We start from the raw sequence: 24,029 nt of genomic DNA on the forward strand, positions 1-24,029 counted from the left end.
GTAGCCTAGTGGTGAGAGCATTGGGCCAGTAACTGAATAGTTGCTAGATCGAATCCCCGAGCTGACAAGGTAAAATTCTGTTCTGCCCCTGAACAAGGCAGTTAACCCACTGTTCCTGGGCCGTCATTGTAACTAAGAATTTGTTCATAACTGACTTGCCTAGTTAAAGGTTAAATAAGAATAATCAGTCAACAGCACACCTAATTCTGAATGAACTCCTATGATCTCAAGGATACAACATGTACTGACCAAATAATTGCATATAATTTTATGATTTATTAGCTGCTGTATGAAGAAGTTTTCACAGGGAAACCTTTGCCCATCCCCTTTAACCCAGACAAACTGTACATTATAGCAAAATACTTTAGCCATTGATTTGCAATCCTAAATATGTGATTTTTATATGGTTGTGAGAAACGATTTGGTGGTGGTTGTAGTATCGATTGTGGTCGTGCTTGTAGTATCCCCAGCTAACATTCCACAGACATTGGTAAACGTATTAATTATATGATGTGATATAACATTGGCTAGCTACATTGAATAACAAAAATATTCAAGAGACTAGACATGCAACATTCCAGTGCGCACCTCTTTTCTATTAACGTTTCTACCGTCCAAACACTAGGGGAGGGAAAATGTATCACACTCGCACTGTTGTGAAAGATTGAAGGAACACTCTCACCACTGTAAATGTGCGCGAGCTCCTTTGTGTTACGTTGTAGTTTTTCACTCGGCTTTACAATTTTCCATTTGAGGCTTTTGTCTGGGACAACATGGCCGCCGCAGCAGGTCGCTACTACAACGAGGGTGGCAGAGCAACGAAAAGACAGAAAACCGAAGACGGGATGACGACGGTAAGCATTGACTCGCCATTTAGTTGGGAAGGAAAGGTGCATGCATCAGTAAAACAAAAATAGCCAGCGTTTTGGAACTTCCAAGTGTGCAAAATATGAGTGCTGAACATGAGCGAGCCTAAGCTAGGCGGAACTAGTTAGCTATGGTAACGTTACTGTAATTAGCTAGCAGAACTAGCCTCACAACCGGCGTTTTTGCTTGTTCAACTAAGCTTGTATACAAAATCATAAACTATAATTAACGTTAACATTGTTAACTAGTTTGTTTTTGTTGTCAAATGTGGGGCTAATGAAGCTAGCTAGCTATGTTTCTAGTTAGCTAACGTTAGCGTTGTGTGATGAAGGTTAATCAGGCTCACCAATAAAACCAAGCGGAGATACTTGGTGACCATTTTCATTAATTTAGTACACTTGTTTACGAGTATTTTCCAACATCGCAATGCATTTGGCCAGAACCTTGTGATGATATCACTTGTTTGTATGGGGTAACGTAAGATATTTTGGGCCTACGTGGAATGTACGACAAGCGTTAGCCAGCTAACAATCTGCTGGCAGGCAACCATTCCACTCACTAATGCACGGGCTTGTCTTTTCAAGAAGACCAGGCTTTATGCAAAGCCCCCCACTACTTTATAAATTCTGTTTATGTGTTGTTCATATCAACCCCATCATTGTTTAGGATTTTTTTGGTACCCTGGGGTGGTGCCTGTCATTAATGGCGGGTTGGTTTTGATTGGTAACACACCCTGGGGATGTGTGTGTATATATATTATCGTGGTATGGTCATCTGTGTTTAATTTTTTAAAATTTTTTAATCTAACTTTTTTGTCTTGTTTGTAAGGAGGGCTATGATGACCCCCATAAAACGCTCCCTTCCCCGGTGGTCCACATCAGGGGCCTTGTTGATGGCATCATGGAAGCAGATCTAGTGGAAGCCCTGCAGGAGTTTGGGACCATCAGGTGACTGTCCAACACACTTGAACAAGCCTTTTCTTGGACTGGATAGATTTTAGATTTTGCACCATTGATGTATTTTGTTCCTGTAGCCCATTATCCTAATTGCAGTGTATAGAAACCAAATTATTCAATCTTCCATTCTCTTCAAAGTTATGTGGTCATGATGCCCAAGAAGCGCCAGGCCCTGGTGGAGTATGAGGACTTGAATGGATCCTGCAACGCTGTGACTTACGCAGCTGAGAACCAGGTCTACATCGCTGGGCACCCCTCCTTCATCAACTACTCCACCAGCCAGAAGATCTCCCGGCCCGGAGACCCAGACGACTCACGCAGCGTCAATAACGTGCTTCTGCTCACCATCATGAACCCTATCTACCCCATAACCTCGGTAACACACCCACTGTTATACAAGGCAGCTGTTTCATTGCTATGACATGGCACCATTGTTTGGCTCGCTGCAACACATTGTTTTACACATTGTTAAAGGTCCAATTCAGCCATTTTTTTTGTCTCAATATCAAATAATTTCTGGCTAAGAATGAAGTACCTTACTGTGATTGTTTTCAATAAAAACTGCCAAAAATAATTTAAAATAGCATCACAGCAAAGAGCAATTTCTCAAGCAAGAATTTCGCAAGGACTGTCAGTGTGGTCTAAGTGGGGAGGTCGAAAACTAGATGTTATTGGCAGAGGGATTTGGAGTCTTTCTCATTAGTCTAACTAATTTACCACCAGGCAGGCAGGCCCCAACTCAATCCCACTAAAACAGGCTGACATTGCCAGTTTTCAAACAGCTCTTACACTAAAATGGCATTATCATTTTCACAATTTCACAGTATTATTCCAACCTCAGTGTGGAAATACATTGTAGAATAATAGTGAAGACATCAAAACTATCAAATAACACATATGGAATCATGTAGTAACCAAAAAAGTGTTAAAAAATCAAAATGGATTTTAGATTCTTCAAAGTAGTTTGCCTTTGACAGCTTTGCACTCTCTTGGCATTCTCTCAACCAGCTTCACTTGGAATGCTTTTCCAACAGACTTGAAGGAGTTCCCACATATGCTCAGCATTTGTAGGCTGCTTTTCCTTCACTCTGCGGTCCAACTCATCCCAAACCATCTCAATTGGGTTGAGGTCAGGTGTATCACTCCGTCACTCTCCTTCTTGGTCAAATAGCCCTTACACAGCCTGGAGGTGTGTTGGGTCATTGTCCTGTTGAAAAACAAATGATAATCCCAGTAAGTGCAAACCAGATGGGATGGTGTATCGCTGTAGAATGCTGTGGTACCCATGCTGGTTCAGTGTGCCTTCAATTCTAAATAAATCACAGACCGTGTCACCAACAAAGCACCATCACACCACCTCCATGCTTCACGTTGGGAACCACACATGCGGAGATCATCCGTTCACCTACTCTCCGTCTCACAAAGACACGGCGGTTGGAACCAAGAATCTCAAATTTGGACTCATCAGACCAAAGGACAGTTCTCCACTGGTCGAATGTCCATTGCTCGTGTTTCTTGGCCCAAACAAGTCTCTTCTTATTCTGGTGTCCTTTTAGTAGTGGTTTCTTTGAAGCAATTCAACCATGAAGTCCTGATTCACACAGTCTCCTCTGGGGCGGCAGGTAGCCTAGTGGTTATAGCGTTGGACTTGTAACTGAAAGGTTGCAAGATCGAATCCCCGAGCTGACAAGGTAAAAATGTATCGTTCTGCCCCTGAACAATGCAGTTAACCCACTGTTCCCGAGACCGTCATTGAAAATAAGAATTTGTTCTTAACTGACTTGCCTAGTTAAATAAAGTTTTTTTTTTTAAGTCGATGTTGAGATGTGTCTGTTACTTGAATTTATTTGGGCTGCAATCTGAGGTGCAGTTAACTCTAATGAACTTATCCTCTGCAGCAGAGGTAACTCTGGGTCTTCCTTTTCTGTGGCGGTCCTCATGCGAGCCAGTTTCATAATAGTGCTTGATGGTTTTTGCGACTCTTGAAATGATCCGCATTGACTTACCATGTCTTAAAGTAATGATGGACTGTCGTTTGTCTTTGCTTATTTGCGCTGTTCTTACCATAATATGGACTTGGTCTTTTACTAAATAGGGCTACCTTCTGTATACCACACCTACCATGTCAAAACACAACTGATTGGCTCAAATGCATTAAGGAAAGAAATTCCACAAATTAACAAGGCACACCTGTTAATTGAAATGCATTCCAGGTGACTACCTCATGAAGCTGGTTTAGAGAATGCCAAGAGTATACAAAGCTGTCAAGGCAAATGGTGGCTACTTTGAAGAATCTCAAATATATTTTGATTTGTTTAACCGTTTTCTGCTTACTTCATGATTCCATATGTTATTTAATAGTTTTGATGTCCTCACTATTGTTCTACAATGTAGAAAATAGTACAAATAAAGAAAAATCCTTGAATGAGTAGGTGTGTCCAAACATTTTGACTGGTACTGTATATATAAAACAGGAAAATCAAGTTTGACTGCACTGGTCCTTCAATCAAACTATTTTGGTTCTCTGCTCTGCAGGATGTGCTGTATACCGTCTGTAACAACTGTGGGCCTGTGCAAAGGATCGTCATCTTCAGGAAGAATGGAGTTCAGGCCATGGTGGAATATCCTTTGCTCAAAATCTCATTGTTCAAAAATGTGTATCGGACCAAGGATCTCATCACCACACACAGGTTCACATTCCCTGCAGTCCATGCCACACAATCTTAATTCACTCCACACTTGAAGCTTCTGTCAGCACACCTGACAAGTCGTCTGCAGGTGGCAGCTAGTAAATATTTGTTTATTATTTGTTGTTGATATAGGTCTAATTGTGTAACAAGTGTTCGTTGTTTTCGTGAGCAGAGCTTTGAATGACAAGGTGAACATGGAATGTGTAAAGTACGCAAATGCTTTTATTATCCATAGTTTCCTTCACTTCCCATACATTTGACTCTGTGCAAAGTGCCCAGAGGGCGAAAGCCTCTCTAAATGGGGCAGACATCTACTCTGGCTGCTGCACACTGAAGATTGAGTACGCCAAGGTGAGTGGTTACATGCTTATCTCCATTTGTCCATCTAAACACTGGGTTAATTTCACTGAAGGAACACCGTGATGGGCAAAATAATGAAATGTTTGAATGTCTGTCTTCACAGCCAACCCGCCTCAATGTGTTCAAGAATGACCAGGACACCTGGGACTACACAAACCCCAACCCGAGTGGCCAAGGTAAAAAACACAGCCCCGCATCCCTCCCCATCCCCTTCTCTCTTCCCCTCCTGCTCTTATGGCATTGTGGGATGGGTAGGGTCCCAGGCCTCCGGCTGTAGTGCCTTTTGAACGCCCTGCTCCACGGTAACTTTGGCCACAACCACAGCGAGCAGCGGAAGCTGTTCAGAGGCACTACGTCTGTGACGCATCACCCTGTGTCCTCATGCTCTCTCAACACCACAGACGTGCAGTAAGGGCACGAGGAGTGACCTTGAGGGGCAGCCATTTTGCAGCACATGCTCCTGCATGTTGAATCGTCTGCATTGCAGACCACTGCATGCATTCATGGGTAAACTGATGCATTCCCAGTTATGCCACAGTGAAGCACCTGGGGTCTCATCACACAGGTTCACATTCCCTGCAGTGCATGTCACACCTCACTTCCACACATCAACCTCCTGTCAGCACCCAAGCACTGTGTTGCACCCTAGGCGTCTCACTTGGAATGCCCATGCATCCGTTATTCTTAAACATATTGGAGATTTTGTTTGCAAAATACAGTTCTGGTTATTTCTTTCTTTTGATTAGTCAATCACAGTTAAGGTCAGGTTTTGGCATTCAAATCTGTTCCTTGGGGCTTAAGTGTCTGTAAGTTTCTATTCTAGCCAGGGGGAGGTAGACAACCGCTGACCTTGTAGTTGTCATGGACCAAGATTCCCTGACATTGGGGGGGGGTGAAGTGAAAGGTATAATCCACCCCAGAAATTAAACTCCTATGTTCTATCGGGGTCAAATTAAAATGCTCCGTCTGTGACATCAGGAAAATCATGTAGGAACGTGTCATAGCTACATGGTTCTCGTCACTGGAGATAACACACGCTCACATTTCATTTAAAAAAAACATTACCTGCACTTCAGATCATCAAATCAGCCAGTCGGTGGTATATGTATTTATTATGGATCCCCATTAGCTGCTACCAAAGCAGCAGCTAATCTTCCTGGGGTCCAGGAAGAGTATGGGCATACATCCATACGTTTATATCGTCTCATGACAAAGTAGATATTTCTTTTAGATGTGCTCAATCTAAACAGTGTACCAAGTTATTCAGCTCAGTGTCCCCTTCAAGTACCATCTTGCAATGCACCCTGTGTCTGGGAAACATAGCATCATACTCTGCACTTGCTCTGGGCAGAGAGGAACTGCAAGCTGAACCTGGTGAGAGACTCCTAAATTGATAGTTGTTTTGGCAATGTTACAGCTAGCTAGCTACTTCACATAAAATGTACTTTGTTATTGTGTGTAGCTACGTTTGCGAGTTAGCCAGCCAGTCAGCCCAGAGAGAGTTTTGTAGTCAGATTTCCAGAACGATTTTCACATTGCTAGGAACCTTATGACAAAATGAAAAATTTCTTCAAAGATTTTTTCACATCAAATCAAACCACCTGCCACCTGCGCCGAATACAATGTGTTGTAGACCTTATGTGAAATGCTTACTTTACAAGCCCTTAACCAACAGTGCAGTTCAAGAAAGAGTTACATTTATTTGGTAAATATTTTCTTAAGTAAAAAAAATTATATAAAGTAACAATAGAGGCTATATACAGGGGGTACCGGTACTGAGTCAATGTGCGGGGGTTAGTTACAGGTTAGTTGAGGTAATTTGTACATGTAGGTAGGGGTGAGGTGACTATGCAGTGTAAAAAATAAAAATGGGGTGGTGTCAATGTAAATAATCCAGTGGCCATTTGATTAATTGTTCAGCAGTCTTATGGCTTGGGGGTAGAAGCTGTTAAGCAGCCTTTTGGTCTTAGACTTTGCGCTCCGTTACCGCTTGCCGTGCGGTAGATGAGAAAACAGTCTATGACTTGGGTCTTTAACCATTTCTGGGGCTTTCCTTTGTCACCGCCTAGTATATAGGTCCTGGATATATTAGTGTTAACACTGTTAATCATAAGACTTAGTGGATTATCCCTTAATTTTATTTCATTAGGAACATTGCAGAGACATTTGTTCAATGGTATTTCTGGAACTTTCAAGAAGTCCAGTTTATGACCTGTCAGTCAGTCGTTTACTCTATTTGTGGATGGATGTTTTGTATCCAAGTAGGGTTTCTTGTGACATTCTGTCTCCATTTGGAGATGCTATGCTGCCATGAGTGCGAAAATAAAATCATAGAATTTCAGTGATGTATGATGCTTGGTAGATACATTGCTCTTTTAGTTCAACCTCTTAAAGTGCAGAATATTTGGCATCTAATGGGACACAGTGCAACAGCATGTGATTTTCCTTGCATTTAGTCATATGCCCTGATCCCTTTTATGCAAAAGGGAACACAATTTTAGTTGGAGTGGTAGTCAATTTAATCACCCTGGTGATTTTTTTTTTTTTTTGGTAGTTCAGATTCTTATATGAGCCACAATGAATTTGTCTTAGTAGTTTCATGTCCACCATGGCCACATCTTCATTTCAGACACTTGACACTGAGGTAACAGGTGAAAGAACAGCTGTCCCATGTGTTTAGATGGTCCCTGTTAATGTGCAGGTGTTAAGGTGCGGCTGGCTGCCCCTTGAGAAAGAGGTGCTCCTCATTTGTGTCCTCACTGTGCACACTCATACAGACTCCACTACAGCCCTAAACAGCACCCACCCACTGGTACTCCAAACCAACCAGCTCCTCAGTAAACATCGGACACAATGGGGGCAACAGACACTGGAATTCACACAACCTCAACTCTCAATACTTCCTACTCCCTACTCCCACTCTCCACTTCTGCAAGGGAAAAACATTTTACTCTTTATCCCACTGTTGGTTTGAGGAAAGTAGCTGTCCTGTTTTGATCATGGTAAGGGCCTGAGACACCCCAATAGTCAATTGTGAGCAGACACCCAGCATTAACCACCACCACAGACTGATCTAATAGATTTATAGCCATCCATCCTCTTACAAGTACAGCATATCTCATCTCCAGAATGCTGAAGATCTCACCTTTTGACAAAACACATTGTGTGATGGGGGCGGGAGTCTGGTGTGTGGCCGATAAGGCCACTCCTCCCAGCCCTCGGGATCTGACTGTCAGACACAACCACTTCAGTGAGCAACAGAGGAGTTTTCTAAACACACTCTAAACATCCTAAGAAGGGAACAGATGACACTACATACTGAGACAATATACAGAGGCAGAGAGCGACCACTCTTTTCTCAAACTACCACTATGCCATCCCATCTCTTGACTTGGGTGTGTGGGCTTCCTTTTGCTATCACTCTCCCATCTTGTGCTGAACAACACAACACACCACCGAGCTGAATATTCACGGCAACGACACACCAAGCTGAATCGCCATGACAACACACCACGCAGACAATGCCATTCCAGATGATTTTACTGCCAAGCACTAGATGCCTTTCACTTCGCCATGGGGGGACCACCTCTATTGTACAAAAAAACAAACAAGCAGCACGTGTGCCCACTTACATGAGAAGACGCACCCCACAAACTCAAAAGGGGACCACGAAGACACAAGCATCAAACACCCGCCAAGCATACAAGCACAGAGGCAGACTGATAGAAACTTCAGCATTTTCCCAAAGCTCTCTCTGCATTGATGGACTCAGGTGCTGTTTTTTCCCCTTTACCTTCCCCTCCCATTTCCCCTCTTTTCCGTGCTGTTCTTGTTGATTCTACTACGTTGTTTTTTTTTCTTTCTGAACTGGCCCGTAAGTGATACCTCTAACGCCTCCCGTGTGATGCAGGTTTGGCTCTGTGTGTCTGACGACAAGACACGCCTCAATCAAACGGTGCAAATATCCTCCGGCTTTGCGTTCAAAGCACGGTAAGCTGGAAATTTGCCTCAAATGGCAACCCATAAAAACAAAGCGACGGCAACTTGAAGCCAAGCATGGAAGATTGGTGGATGCTCTTTCTCTGGTGGTGGGGAAAGGTGGAAACTGAGTTGAAGCTGGAGTCACAGGTTTGGCGGGTAGGATCCTTGCTGAAGAGTGCCCCCCTACCTGCCCTCTGCATCCTGTGTTCTCCGTGCTTGGTGCTGTAAGTACATGTAAAGAGACATGACTGACCTGGTAATAGATAATGATTGTAATGTAAATTGTTTGTTGTGATTGACTTTGTCAACCCCATATGTGAATCGTTGACTTTTATCAAACTCATGCATAAAATTCCAGGTCTGGAATCTCCTCAGATTTAAGATAGAAATGTGTAGTCTCACAGCAACATGGAAATATCTAGTTTTCCACATTGAGGCAGACCACGGTTAGATGTAAAAGCTGACGTAGTTTGTAAAATCACAGAAAGCTGGACATTTTAGGAAATGTCTTTGTTGTTGGGTAGTCCATGATACTATCCAGGTGAAAGCTATGATCCCTTATTGATGTCACCTATTAAATCCACTTTAATCAGTGTAAAGGGAGGAGACTGGATAAAGAGGGATTTTTTATGGATTGTGTATGTGCCATTCAGAGGGTGAATGGGCAAAACAAAATATTGGGGTATGTTGGGCTCCTGAGTCACGCAGCTGTCTAAGGCACTGCATCTACAGTACCTGGTTCGAATCCAGGCTGAATCACATTTGGCCATGATTGGGAGTCCCATAGGGCAGAGCACAATTGGCCCAGCATCATCCGGGTTTGGCCGGGATAGGCCGTCATTGTAAATAAGAATTTGTTCTTAACTGACTTGCCTAGTTAAATAAAGGTAAAAAAAAATATTTTTAAATTGCAGGTGCCAGGCGCACCAGTTTGTGTGTGTCAAGAACTGCAATGCTGCAGGGTTTTTCACGCTCAATTTCCTGTGTGTATTAGGAATGGTTCACCACGTAAAGGACATCCATCCAACTTGACACAACTGTGGTAGTCAACATGGTCCAGCATCCCTGTGGAATGCTTGACACCTTGTAGAGTACATACCGACGAACTGAGGCTGTTCAACTCAATATTAGGAAGGTGTTCCTAATATTTTGTAAACTCAGTATATTCATTCACACAAAATAGGTCCAGTGTTCCAGGCAATGGCAATATGAAATTCCAGGCCTGGTTTTTGTTTTTCTGTCAACTGTATTTCAGACTTTGTGGCCCATGGGTGGGGTACCATGCATTTGTTGTCAGACTAGGAAACTCAAATCATGCTAGAATCAATCAGTTGTTTTGATGTCTACATTTAATAGCTCAATAAAGAGTAAAATAATTCTGAATTAAAAATGTATCTTAATTCATGTAGCCCGTTAGTGTTTCAATTTGTTTTTGCCACGGGGTTGTGCTCTAGTCTGCTTTCTTAAAACATCCTGCACAATATAATATTTTTCTAATACATGTATTGAGCCTCTCTTTTGGTAGAATCATTTTAGTTTAGTTTGTACATAATTTGTTTTGGTTTTGACTATGTGTATGTACCTGTACAGATGCTGACGCTGAAGGCAATTGGAACAATTCACAAGGTGTGTGAGTGGTTAAGAGTATTAGTGTGTAAGAGTATCTATTCCATTTGCTGTGCTAATGTTAAATCCTCCTACAAATCTCCAGTATGTTACATTTTGTAGTTATGGTAACAAATACATATGATTTTCTTAACACGCTCAATATCTCTACCCAGCTTCTTGTGCATGTTAATCACAGCACTGCCCCATAGTTTGTAGATGTGCCCCTTTTGACACACTGATAGACTGTCTTATCAGGAGTCAGGGGCTCACTTTATTGCTGTTTCTTGCCCTCAGATCCCAATGCCAACCCCAACAAGCGTGTGAGACAGCCAGCTCTACTAGGAGACCATCCTCCAGAGTATGGTAGGCAGAGACGTTCATTGTACTATGAGCGTCACAGGTCAACTCTGTTGGGATGTCTAGAATGACTCCAGTAATGGTTTGAGTCGGTTTGCCCAATCACCTCTGTCTATCCATTTCTTTCACAAGGCGGCCCAACCGGTGGTTATCACGGCTACCATGATGAAAGCGGCTACGGACCTCCTCCACACTACGAGGGTGGTCGCCGCATGGGGCCTCTGATGGGAGGGCGTGGCCGCGGACGTGGTGGAAGCTACGGGGGACCTGGGTACGGACATGGCCCACCTCCCCCCGGTGACTACACCGCCCACGCTGACTCCCCTGTTGTCATGGTGTACGGCCTGGAGCCCGCAAAGATCAACGCCGACAGGGTCTTCAACGTCTTCTGTCTTTACGGCAATGTGGAGCGGGTGAGTTCAGATGGGAATGGTGCATTACTGAGGCGGAGGTTATAGACTCTTCAGGGTTATGTTCTTGCTGTGGGTATAGACTGGTGAAAACAAGGTTCTATGGTCATGTTGGAGGTGGGTAGTAGCAGTGGTGGAAAAAGTACTCAATTGTCGGACTTGAGTAAAAGTAAAATACCTTAATAGAAAATTACTTTAGTAGTATTCTACTGGGTGACTTTCACTTAAGGACAGACAGGCACACTCAATTACAAATGCTGTATTTGTGTTTAGTGAGTCTGCCAGATCAGAGGCAGTTGGGATGACAACGCATAATATTGATAGGTGTGTGAATTGGACCATATTGCTGCCCTGCCTGAGCATTCGAAATGTAATTTTGGGTGTCAGGGAAAATGTATTGGAGAAAATCAAATTTTCTTTAGGAATGTAGTGGAGTACAAGTTGTCAAATATAAATAGTAAAGTACAAATACCCCCCAAAACAGCTTTAAAAAGTACTACTTAATTATTTTTACACCACTGGATAGTAGGATAGGGTTTCTGAGCCCTGTCCCCCTCTGTCCTCAGGTGAAGTTCATGAAGAGTAAGCCGGGGGCAGCCATGGTGGAGATGGGCGACTGCTACGCTGTGGATCGCGCCATCAGCCACCTCAACAACAACTTCCTGTTTGAACAGAAGCTCAACGTCTGGTCAGTGCTGCTTTCAAACTCTGCATACACATTGATGTCCATAGAAACTGACTAGAAACACATTGATGCAACATGTTGTCCATCCTCTGTCCACAGTGTGTCCAAGCAGCAGGCCATCATGCCTGGTCAGTCCTACGAGCTGGAGGATGGCTCCAGCAGCTTCAAGGACTTCCATGGCTCCCGCAACAACCGCTTCACCTCCCCGGAGCAGGCGGCCAAGAACCGCATTCAGCACCCAAGCAACGTCCTGCACTTCTTCAACGGGCAGCCCGACATCTCCGTGGAGGTCTTCAATGGGGTAAGACAACTGGAGAGGATTGGGGCTGGAAGCTTTGAATTGGGCTGTTGGTTCTCTTGGAGGGTTGATCTTGACAAGTTTGGCTTACTTAGTTTGTGTGTGGGTGGAAAATGCATTTCTCATGAACAAACCCTTTATCTATCCTTTCAGGTCTGTGAGGAACTTAGTGTGAAGAACCCATCTAACATCAAACTCTTCACTGGAAAGAGTGAGTAATATGAACTTTATTTGCATGAATTATGTTGCATCTGGTCTTTTAAATTGGAGTGAGTTCCCATTGGTTTGATGCTGCAGTGTCAATAAATTGGAATGTGTGTCTCTCGCCTCGGGTGGCGCGACAGGTGAGCGGAGCTCATCCGGGCTGCTGGAGTGGGAATCTATAAACGACGCCATGGAGGCTCTGGCCATGATGAACCACTACCAGATGAAGAACCCCAGTAAGTACTCAGACTGCGATAACAACACCACAGCTAATGATACCAACGGTGAGCAAACACACAGTAACTAGTCTGTCATTCAGGAGTGACTTTCCCAAAAACATTATCTTTAGTACTAAGATCAGTCCGGGATTCATTCGAAGGCGCTGCACCACCCTACTGACAATGAGCCTTTTGAAAAGGCAATTTACCAAACGTTCACAGAGATCACATTCATGATAAACGCTGCGGATGTTGACTGATCTTAATGCTAAGAATTCTTTGTTTTTGGGAATTCACCCCAGACTAGTTAATGAGAATGTATTATTCCGTCCCGACAACATCTCTCCACAGTTGGCTAACTTTCCCCCCACCTTTCTTCCAGGTGGTCCGTACCCCTACACATTGAAGCTGTGTTTCTCAACCGCGCAGCATGCCAACTAGGACAAACCCTGACCCACCCTGTTACACCCCCCCCACTTAACTCTGTGTCCATACATAGTGTATATTGCAGTCACGTCTTCACTCCAAGTCCCCTCTATGACCCAATGAATCTAAAACAAAATGTATGAGATTGACCAGCGTTTTCCTTTAACTTAAGTGATATTGAGGGCAAGATTTTTTACCAGAGTGTATTGTTTGGTTTTTATTTTAAAACATTTGAATTTGTTCAGTACATTAGACCTCAGAACAAAGAACCTTTTCCTATTCTGAAACTAATTAAAATTCCATGTTAACACTGCCTCTTTTTTTAATAAAGTGAATGGTGAACTATGGTGATATTTTTTCTTCTTTCAATTAGTAGATGTTAGGCTTAAGCCCTGCCTTGAATCCTTGGATCTGTGAAATCCTTCCCCTATACTAGGTGCCAGTGAGACATCGGATTCTGAAACACAGATGCCACCCTCTTCAGTACATAGCATCAGATATAAAACCATGAACAATGTCAGAAGAAATACAGTTCACTCTTATAGTCACATCAGAACAATTTGATCGCTGTAAGCGGTTGATTACTAAACCCATTCACAAGGAGCATGCACTGTATCACTTTAACTTTGAGGTACGACTGTTTGCAGTCAACTAATCACTGAATATACAGGTCATTCTCAAAGATAAGGTTTTGGGGTGGTTTACCGTGCGCTGCGTGGCTCCTGTGCTTGGTGGCATGGTAGGCTGCCTTTAACAGATTCTTCAAGCCTGGACCACAGCAGTTATACACAATGAAGCAGAAGAGGATTCCTACGATGGTGGCCAGAGTCATCTGGAGGAAGAAAGACAGGTCAACCAAATGTAATACTTGACAACAGTGCAGAAAGAGTTATGTTATGTGTTTGCATCCCAAATTGCACCCAATTTAGTGCACTTTATAGGGAATAGGGACGCACACAGGGAACACACCAGCATGTAGAAAAGGCCTCTGCTGGGGTCCAATGGGAATCCATGCACGTGGAGTATAAACCGCAACGCATAGTCACAGTACGTACTCAAATCTATACCCCTAAAGAAGAACACAAGGCACTGTCCAGTTAATATGCAAGTAGACCTTTTGTGTGCACACAATGACAAAAATTACACCCTATACACACAGATGTAATGCAGAAAATTTGAGCCGTACTTGTTTGAGACTTCGACGACAAAGTAATAGTCTGGTGCTTCCAGGCTCTTCCAGGCCATGTTGCCACAGGGAGATTTCCCCTGACACATCCACCTGCACATCAACAAGTAGCTCAGTATGTAGCCTGGTCCAGATCTGATTGTATTGTATAGCCAACTCACATTTTACTGCACCTATCCAGTGTATGTGACTATATACAGTGCATTCGGAAAGTATTCAGACCCCTTGACTTTATCCACATTTTGTTAACATTACTGCTGTGTTCTAAAATTGATTACATCCTTTCCCCCTTCAAATCTACACACAATACCCCATAATGACAAAGCAAACATTATTGCTAATTTATTAAAAATGAAATAAATACCCTATTTTAAGTATTCAGACACTTTGCTTTGAGCTCCGTCCGGTACATACTTTTTCCATTGATCTTCCTTGAGATGTTTCTACAACTTGGGAGTCCACCTGTGGTAAATTAAATTGATTGGACATGATTTGGAAAGGCACACACGTCTATAAGGTCTCACAGTTGACAGTGCATGTCAGAGCAAAAACCAAGCCACGAGGTCGAAGGAATTGTCCGTAGAGCACTGAGATAGGATTGTGTCGAGGCACAGATCTGGGGAAGGGTACCAAAAATGTCTGCAGCATTAAAGGTCCCAAAGAACAGTGGCCTCCATCATTCTTAAATGGAAGAAGTTTGGAACCAACAAGACTCCCCAGAGCTGGCCGGCAGGCCAAACGAAGCAGTCGTGGGAGAAGGGCCTTGGTCAGGGAGGAGACCAAGAACCCAATGGTCACTCTGACAGAGCTCTAGGGTTCCTCTGTGGAGATGGGAGAACCTTCCAGAAAGACAACCTACTCTGCAGCATTCCACCAATCAGGCCTTTATGGTGGAGTTGCCAGATAGATGCCACTCCTCAGTAAAAGGCACATGACAGTCTGCTTGGAGTTTGCCAAAAGGTAGCTAAAGACTCAGACCATAAGAAACAAGATGATCTGGTCTGATGAAACCAAGATTGAAATCTTTGGCCTGAATGTCTAGCCTGGAGGAAACCTGGCACCATCCCTATGGTGATGCATGGTGGTGGCAGCATCATGCTGTGGGGATGTTTTTCAGCGGCAAGGACTGTGAGACTAGTCAGGATCGAGGGAAAGATGAACGGAGGAAAGTAGAGCAAGATTCTTGATGAAAACCTGCTCCAGGGCATTCAGGACCTCAGACTGGGGTGAAGGTTCACCTTCCAACAGGACAACGACCCTAAGCACACAGCCAAGACAATGTAGGAGTGGCTTCGGGACAAGTCTCAATGTCCTTGAGTGCCCCAGCCAGAGCCCGGACTTGAACCTGATCGAGCATCTCTGGAGACCTGAAAATAGTTGTGCAGCAATGCTCCCCATCCAACCTGACAGAGCTTGAGAGGATCTGCAATGAATGGGAGAAACTCCCCAAAAAGAGATGTGCCAAGCTTGTAGCGTCATACCCAAGAAGACTTGAGTCTGTAATCACTGCCAAAGGTGCTTCAACAAAGTACCCAGCAAAGGGTCTGAATACTTATGTAAATGTGATTTCTTAAAAAAAAAAAATTAATACATTTCTAAAAACCTGTTTTCACTTTGTCACTTTGGGGTATTGTGCATAGATTGAGAAAAAAAACAATTTAATCCATTTTAGAATAAGGCTGTAACGTAACAATGTGGAAAAAATCAAGGGGTCTGAATACTTTCCGAATGCACTGTGCGTATGTATGTATATGTGTGTGTGTTATATATATATATGTGATGTGTGTATATATATATAATATTATATATATGTTGATGTGTATATATATATATATTATATATATATATAATATATATATATATATATATATATATATACTGCTCAAAAAAATAAAGGGAACACTAAAATAACACATCCTAGATCTGAATGAATGAAATATTCTTATTAAATACTTTTTTCTTTACATAGTTGAATGTGCTGACAACAAAATCACACACAAATTATCAATGGAAATCAAATTTATCAACCCATGGAGGCCTGGATTTGGAGTCACACTCAAAATTAAAGTGGAAAACCACACTACAGGCTGATCCAACTTTGATGTAATGTCCTTAAAACAAGTCAAAATGAGGCTCAGTAGTGTGTGTGGCCTCCACGTGCCTGTATGACCTCCCTACAACGCCTGGGCATGCTCCTGATGAGTGGCGGATGGTCTTCTGAGGATCTCCTCCCAGACCTGGACTAAAGCAACTCCTGGACAGTCTGTGGTGCAACGTGGCGTTGGTGGATGGAGCGAGACATGATGTCCCAGATGTGCTCAATTGGATTCAGGTCTGGGGAACGGGCGGGCCAGTCCATAGCAGCAATGCCTTCCTCTTGCAGGAACTGCTGACACACTCCAGCCACATGAGGTATAGCATTGTCTTGCATTAGGAGGAACCCAGGGCCAACCCCACCAGCATATGGTCTCACAAGGAGTCTGAGGATCTCATCTCGGTACCTAATGGCAGTCAGGCTACCTCTGGCGAGCACATGGAGGGCTGTGCGGCCCCCCAAAGAAATGCCACCCCACACCATGACTGACCCACCGCCAAACCGGTCATGCTGGAGGATGTTGCAAGCAGCAGAACGTTCTCCACGGCGTCTCCAGACTCTGTCACGTCTGTCACATGTGCTCAGTGCGAACCTGCTTTCATCTGTGAAGAGCACAGGGCGCCAGTGGCGAATTTGCCAATCTTGGTGTTCTCTGGCAAATGCCAAAGTCCTGCACGGTGTTGGGCTGACGTCGGGCCCTCATACCACCCTCATGGAGTCTGTTTCTGACCGTTTGAGCAGACACATGCACATTTGTGGCCTGCTGGAGGTAATTTTGCAGGGCTCTGGCAGTGCTCCACCTGCTCCTCCTTGCACAAAGCGGAGGTAGCGGTCCTGCTGCTGGGTTGTTGCCCTCCTACGGCTCCTCCACGTCTCCTGATGTACTGGCCTGTCTCCTGGTAGCGCCCTCATGCTCTGGACACTACGCTGACAGACACAGCAAACCTTCTTGCCACAGCTCGCATTGATGTGCCATCCTGGATGAGCTGCACTACCTAGCCACTTGTGTGGGTTGTAGACTCCGTCTCATGCTACCACTAGAGTGAAAGCACCGCCAGCATTCAAAAGTGACCAAAACATCAGCCAGGAAGCATAGGAACTGAGAAGTGGTCTGTTGCACCACCTGCAGAACCACTCCTTTATTGGGGGTGTCTTGCTATTGCTATAATTTCCACCTGTTGTCTATTCCATTTGCACAACAGCATGTGAAATTTAATGTCAATCAGTGTTGCTTCCTAAGTGGATAGTTTGATTTCACAGAAGTGTGATTGACTTGGAGTTACATTGTGTTGTTTAAGTGTTCCCTTTATTTTTTTGAGCAGTGTATATATATGTGATGTGTATATATATATGTATATATACACACACATGTGTATAATTAATATATATATACATATATGTGTATATATGTGTGTGTGTGTATATACATATATGTGTGTATACGTATGTGTGTATATATACAGTTGAAGTCAGAAGATTACATACACTTAGGTTGGAGTCATTTAAACTCGTTTTCAACCACTCCACAAATTCTTGTTAAAACAAACTATAGTTTGGTAAGTCGGTTAGGACATCTACGTTGTGCATGACACAAGTAATTTCTCCAACAACTGTTTACAGACAGATTATTTCACTTATAATTAATTCACTGCATCACAATTCCAGTGGGTCAGAAGTTTACATACACTAAGTTGATTGTGCCTTTTAACAGCTTGGAAAATTCCAGAAAATGATGTCATGGCTTTAGAAGCTTCTGATAAACTAATTGACATCATTTGAGTCAATTGAGGTGTGCCTGTGGATGTATTTCAAGGCCTACCTTCAAACTCAGTGCGTCTTTGCTTGACATCATGTGAAAATCAAAAGAAATCAGCCAAGACCTCAGAAAAATTATTGTAGACCTCCACAAGTCTGGTTTATCCTTGGGAGCAATTTCCAAACGCCTGAAGGTTCCACGCTCATCTGTACAAACAATAGTACGCAAGCATAAACACCATGGGACCACGCAGCCGTCATACCACTCAGGAAGGAGAAGCGTTCTGTCTCCTAGAGATTAATGTACTTTGGTGCAAAAAGTGCAAATCAATCCTTGAACCACAGCAAAGGACCTTGTGAAGATGCTGGAGGAAATAGGTACAAAAGTATCTATATCCACAGTAAAACAAGTCCTATGTCGACATAACCTGAAAGGCTGCTCAGCAAGGAAGAAGCCATTGCTCTAAAACAGCCATAAAAAAGCCAGACTACGGTTTGCAACTGCACATGGAGACAAAGATCGTACTTTTTGGAGAAATGTCCTCTGGTCTGATGAAACAAAAATAGAACTGTTTGGCCATAATGACCATCGTTATGTTAGGAGGAAAAAGTGGGATGCTTGCAAGATGAAGAACACCATCCCAACCGTGAAGCACGGGGGTGGCAGCATCATGTTGTGGGGGTGCTTTGCTGCAGGAGGGACTAGTGCACTTCACAAAATAGATGGCTTCATGAGGAAGGACAATTATATGGATATATTGAAGAAACATCTCAAGACATCAGTCAGGAAGTTAAAGCTTGGTTGCAAATTGGTCTTCCAAATGGACAATGACCCCAAGCATACTTCCAGAATTGTGGAAAAATGGCTTAAGGACAACAAAGTCAAGGTATTGGAGTGGCCATCACAAAGCCCTGACCTCAATCCTATAGAACATTTGTGGGCAGAACTGAAAAAGCGTGTGCGAGCAAAAAGGCCTACAAACCTGACTCAGTTACACCAGCTCTGTCAGGAGGAATGGGCCAAAATTCACCCAACTTATTGTGGGAAGCTTGTGGAAGGCTACCTGAAACGATTGACCCAAATTAAACAATTTAAAGGCAATGCTACCAAATACTTATTGAGTGTATGTAAACTTCTGACCCACTGGGAATGTGATGAAAAAAATAAAAGCTGAAATAATGTGTATATATATATATGTGAGTGTTACCGAATCTTGTTTGTATTGCCATGCATGACCACGAATCCTTCCTTAGTGATATTAACACTGCTGTCCATGTCTTCAAACATCCAGACCAGTGTCCTCTGGGAGCTGTGGGACAGAGAGAAACCAGGGTGAATCACACAAATATGCATCTCTATTGGTACCGTATTTTAAACCAACCTGGTCCTAATATATTAAAACGATACATTTGGGTCCTTTGTGTTTTCCTGTGTAGGTCCAGTGCAACTCCATTACCTGTAGTTGAGGCTGTTATACATAAGCACCTCCTCTGGAGTGTAGAGGCGGATGTGATCTTTCGAGTAAGCTCCTCCGCCAACCACCTTAAAGGTATAGCTGTAGTGTAACAATTAGAGACAGTATGATATCAAGCTATGGGCTTCAACAACAGCAATTAATGTATAGAAACCACAAAGATGTTTATTTTTTTGTCTTGAGTACAAAAAGGCAGCACAAGAGGGGATAAGATTGATATGAAGGGGGAGGGGGTTTACCTCCCGAGGAATCTCTCGGACTCTCCAGAGACCATGTCCTGGATCAAGAAGAAGGGATAGAACACTGCAGACAGAGACACAATGGAGGACATGTAAATGTGGTAGGTAGTTGACGGCAGGTAGCCTAGTAGTTAGAGCGTTGGGCCAGTAACCGAAAGGTTGCTGGATCGAATCCCTGAGCTGACAAGGTAAAAACCTGTCGTTCTGCCCAAGCAAGGTAGTTAACCCACTGTTCCCCGGGCGCTGTGGATGTCAATTATTGCAGCCCCCCGCACCTCTCTGATTCAGAGGGGTTGGGTTAAATGCAGAAGACACATTTCAGTTGACTGCATTCAGTTGTACAACTGACTAGGTATCCCCCTTTCCCTATTTAGAGGGGGCTTACATTATACATTTTCACTGCCGTTCTCCCCGCCGCACTAATGTACAAGATGTATGTGTGCAATTTAGATTTAGGTTGAGGGTCAAAACTTATGTCTTCGCAAACATTGACTATTTCAAATCAGGTTTAGTTCAGGGTCATAGTCTCACGGTCTTCATAGTAAAAGCAAGGCATGATGGGGTCGGGTTTGGGGCAGTTGAAGTAGCGCTTGTTGTTGTTGGCACACTGCTCCAGGGTGGTTGTGATGTCAAATGCCAGGCGGTTCCCGGGAGGGCAGCCAATGTAGATGGGCACCCTGTGCAGCCCCTAAGTGGTGGTGCAAAACAAAACGGAATATCAGTTACAGGTGGCAGAGACATGTATGCCTGGTCACACTATAGGGCTGAGCTGAGCTGTATTGGGCTAGCCTGGTAACACATCCACCATAGTTGCTGGAACTGTGATGGAAAGGATGACATGAAAGGAAAATATTCGAGCCATGTGAATTAGGCATTAGATGGCATTGAATGGTCTATAGCACCAGTGTTTTCAATGCATTGGGTTGTCTTGAAGTTGACCCTACTAAATGAGTCGAACAAAATAGGACAGCATAGATGGAGTACAGACAACATGATACTGACTCTAAGGGCTATCCCCTGGTCTTTCTGCTGGTAGCACTTCATCTCCGAGCTGCTCACCTGCATTCACACATCAGTTCGAGAGAGAGAGAGAGACACCTGGTGGATAGAAGACTCAACAACACTACTCATAAAACATATCCAAACATTCAGAGTTGTAGCATTCCCTGTCAAATATATGAGCCATATTGTTCCAGGCCCTCGCGGTTCACGTCTCACCCTTAGCAGGAGGTTGAAAGCCAGGAGCCCCTCACCCGCCAGCACTTGACCGGGAAACAGCCCCCTGTCTTTCACAGTCACCTGGGAATGCGGAAGAACATAATTCTGTTCCGTAATGGTAACACTATACACAGTTTGACCTGTTTGCTCAGTTGGTAGAGCATGGCACTTGCAATGCTAGGGTCGTGGGCCATGGGTTCGATTGCCACTGGGGCCACCGATATGAAAATGTATGCATGCTCTGGATAAAAGTGTCTGCTAAATGGCAAATATTATATTACACTGAGCTGTGAGCACACTGCCACTGTGATCAACTGAAAATATGTGAAAATGAAGCTGTGTGAAAAGTATGTTGTAGGTTGTAAAAGTCAAGTGGTGGTGATACAGTGAAGGACATACTGAGGTATCTCAGGCTTGGTTTCTGTATGTGTTACCTTATATAACACGGCCCCTCTGTTGAAGAGCTCGTTCCTGGTCACAGACACATGGATGTAGCGGTTGTTGGATACCTCAGCTGAGAGCCAGATGTAGTTGATGTCACTGAGCTCTTTAAGGTACGACAATCATTAGACACACAACAAATGACGTAAAACAACATCACAGGAACGCCAACAGAATGCTCTTAAACAGTTCATTAGTATGTTGAAATGATTTTCACTGGTGTATGACTTGAGTACAAACAGCATTCACTTTCTTTTAAATATAGCCTAATGAACATGAGCCCATTCTCTGCTCCCACCTCTGGGTTTCTCCTCCACAGAGAGGTGTTTGGCTGAGCCGCAGGCGATGTAGATGGAGAAGGAGAAGGAGGAAACCCGGTCCAGGTACACCATGTCTGGGAAGGTGATCTCCGAACTCATGTAGGCCCGGGAGTAGCCCCCAATCTCCACGTTGAAGCCTGTGGACGACACACCGTTGCTAGCCATGTAGAAGTAGTAGTCCTGGGGAGCCAAGAGGACACGATTGGTATTAAGGGGTAAAAGGAAACTTTCATGTGGAGTGACAGACGGTGTATATATTTGTGTGTGTATCCATCTGTGCGTGTGTGTTTTCTGTGCAGGGTCAAACTCTTAGAAGAATCTGACCGCATATATAACTTTGTCCTTCCACCAGCGCCAGGTTGGGTTATGGACGGGGTCGCCAATGTCCTGGAAAGAAGTAAAGTCAATCAAGTCAGTATCGTTAAATCCTTCACAAAAGCAATGCCTCCTCTGGCAATCACAACAGCACTGAGGTGAGTGATTTCACCAGCCTGATGGGAGGCGGTAACTTTACACTGGAGCTAGAGGAAGGAGAATGAAGGAGTAGGACACAATCCCAAATCGGCCCCTCGATTCTACGCTCTATGCACTTGTGGAGATCTGAGGTAGATAATGGTCAAATGTTTTTTAACCCTTATTTTACCAGGTAAGTTGACCGAGATGACATTCTCATTTGTAGGACCTGGGGAAATCCTCTCATCTCCACAAGTGAATAGGGGTCGACTTGGGATTGGGCGTGGTATGGAGCAGACAGACGGCTGATGTAGGCCTACCATGATGTAGTCTGAGTGCAGTTGGAGCAGGTGGTGCAGCAGGCCCTGGTAGGTGGCCAGGGAGGCAGTGGTCTGGAGGCCCAAGGAGGTGGGCACCAGGGGGGGCCGGGTCAGGTATTGCTGGATACGGTTGTAGGGCTCTGGGTGGGGCAGGTCTGCCATGTGCTCCCAGAAGAAGGGGCAGGTGAGGGGAAAAGAGAAGGTACTGAACGACCTGGGGGGAGAGGGGAAAGGGCAGGAGAAAGGAAAACGGTAATATGTTTTCGGCTAAAAATGTACATTGAAGTAGTCAGTATAAAACCCAGATAAAGGCACAGTACTCCAAGTGGTGGACTTTGCGGGGTGTGGTCGAGAAGTGGCTATAGGAAAGTATCTCTGGCACAGGCAGCTCCCTCTTCACCACAGAACCCTTTCCCTTAGAGTCCACTGTGTAAACCACCTAACGAGAGGAAAGAGAGACGAGAGAGAGGGTTAATAAAATAAAATTATACAACATCTACACTGAGAATACAAAACTTAGGAACACCTGCTCTTTCCATTGCAAAGACTGACCAGGTGAAAGCTATGATCCCTTATTGATGTCACCTGTTAAATCGGTGTAGATGAAGGGGAGAAGACAGGTTAAAAGAAGGAGTTTTCAGCCTCCAGACAATTGAGACGTGTGCCATTCAGAGGGTGATTGACAAGACAAAAGATTTAAGTGCCTTTGAAAAGGGTATGGTAGTAGGTGCCAGGCGCACCGGTTTGAGTGTCAAAAACTGCAACGCTCTCAGGTTTTTCACACTCAGCAGTTTCCCGTGTGTTTCAAGAATGGTCCACCACCAAAAGGACATCCAGCAAACTTGACACAACTGTCACCTTGTAGAGTCCATTCCAGACAAATTGAGGCTGTTCTGACGGCAAAAGGGGATGCAACTCAATATTAGGAAGGTGTTCCTAATGTTCTGTACACGCAGTGTATATTCTCATGAAAACAAATAGGCCTAGTGCACACTCAGGTTGTACAAGTGATGTACAACCTATTTTATATAACAACTGTGATCAAATCTTAAGACTGCCACAACTGTCTTTCTGATTCTGCCAAAATACACTTGTCAATCTGGTTAATCATACACATCCCTATGAGACTGATACACAATCCACGTTTATAAATTGATAATAGTTATAGGGTTACCTCCTGCAACTGTTTGTCCCAGTCGTAGAAGACAGTGAGCAGGCTGTGGGTCATGGAGTAGGAGCTGTCGCCCTTCAGAGCCTGCAGGCTAGAGAAGGCCTGCCAGCCCAGGGAGGGGCGCACTCTCATTACCTGGTCCACGCTCTCCTGCCCCCACCACAGCTGAAACACACACACGTGCACACAAACAAACATGCTCACACACACTCATTTTATATTGTCACAAATGAGTGTTTCATATCACACACGTTTGTAACACAAATACACGTAATTTCACAATGAATGAGCAAAAA

At 44.0% G+C, this 24,029-nt stretch overlaps 2 protein-coding genes across 9 annotated transcripts in view; one reads left to right on the forward strand and one right to left on the reverse strand.

Moving 5' to 3' along the window:
• LOC111950136 (heterogeneous nuclear ribonucleoprotein L) lies at positions 1-13,411 on the forward strand. Of its 4 annotated transcripts, none has more exons than XM_023967531.2 (14): positions 1-854; positions 1,696-1,814; positions 1,962-2,199; positions 4,359-4,444; positions 4,768-4,864; positions 4,977-5,049; positions 10,445-10,480; positions 10,757-10,825; positions 10,952-11,232; positions 11,796-11,917; positions 12,014-12,215; positions 12,366-12,423; positions 12,545-12,700; positions 13,017-13,411. In XM_023967531.2, exons 1-14 carry the CDS (start codon positions 774-776, stop codon positions 13,073-13,075), a joined length of 1,677 nt encoding a protein of 558 aa, XP_023823299.1. In that variant the 5' UTR covers positions 1-773; the 3' UTR covers positions 13,076-13,411. The 4 variants fall into 4 exon arrangements, with proteins under 4 accessions (XP_023823299.1, XP_023823301.1, XP_023823300.1 ...); XM_023967533.2 differs by having other exon boundaries at positions 12,545-12,652; XM_023967532.2 differs by having other exon boundaries at positions 12,557-12,700.
• LOC111950135 (cation channel sperm-associated auxiliary subunit gamma) overlaps positions 13,262-24,029 on the reverse strand; it is a 26,670-nt gene continuing 15,902 nt past the window's right edge. For 2 of the 5 annotated variants that reach the window (XM_023967526.1, XM_023967529.1), the window contains 16 exons: positions 23,737-23,898; positions 22,883-23,001; positions 22,563-22,776; positions 22,114-22,176; positions 21,768-21,969; positions 21,463-21,575; positions 21,029-21,109; positions 20,813-20,869; positions 20,342-20,498; positions 19,811-19,874; positions 19,554-19,652; positions 19,305-19,406; positions 14,247-14,339; positions 14,030-14,129; positions 13,766-13,892; positions 13,262-13,517 (listed from right to left, as the gene is read on the reverse strand). In XM_023967526.1, coding sequence (XP_023823294.1) covers positions 13,426-13,517; positions 13,766-13,892; positions 14,030-14,129; positions 14,247-14,339; positions 19,305-19,406; positions 19,554-19,652; positions 19,811-19,874; positions 20,342-20,498; positions 20,813-20,869; positions 21,029-21,109; positions 21,463-21,575; positions 21,768-21,969; positions 22,114-22,176; positions 22,563-22,776; positions 22,883-23,001; positions 23,737-23,898 — 1,845 coding nt within the window. In that variant the 3' untranslated portion in view covers positions 13,262-13,425. Of the gene's footprint in view, positions 13,518-13,765; positions 13,893-14,016; positions 14,130-14,246; positions 14,340-19,304; positions 19,407-19,553; positions 19,653-19,810; positions 19,875-20,341; positions 20,499-20,812; positions 20,870-21,028; positions 21,110-21,462; positions 21,576-21,767; positions 21,970-22,113; positions 22,177-22,562; positions 22,777-22,882; positions 23,002-23,736; positions 23,899-24,029 lie in introns of all 5 variants that reach the window. The other 3 variants (XR_002875461.2, XM_023967527.1, XM_023967528.1) reach the window with 3 other exon arrangements.

Source organism: Salvelinus sp. IW2-2015, linkage group LG23 (genome assembly GCF_002910315.2).
Source record: "Salvelinus sp. IW2-2015 linkage group LG23, ASM291031v2, whole genome shotgun sequence".
Taxonomy (NCBI): domain Eukaryota; kingdom Metazoa; phylum Chordata; class Actinopteri; order Salmoniformes; family Salmonidae; genus Salvelinus; species Salvelinus sp. IW2-2015.

Coding starts and splice junctions, on each gene's coding strand:
- LOC111950136 (XM_023967531.2), top strand. CDS start 774: ATGGCCGCCGCAGCAGGTCGCTACTACAACGAGGGTGGCAGAGCAACG. Junction 4,445..4,767: donor GGAGTTCAGGCCATGGTGGA/ATATCCTTTGCT, acceptor CACTTCCCATAC/ATTTGACTCTGTGCAAAGTG. Junction 10,481..10,756: donor CAATTGGAACAATTCACAAG/GTGTGTGAGTGG, acceptor TCTTGCCCTCAG/ATCCCAATGCCAACCCCAAC.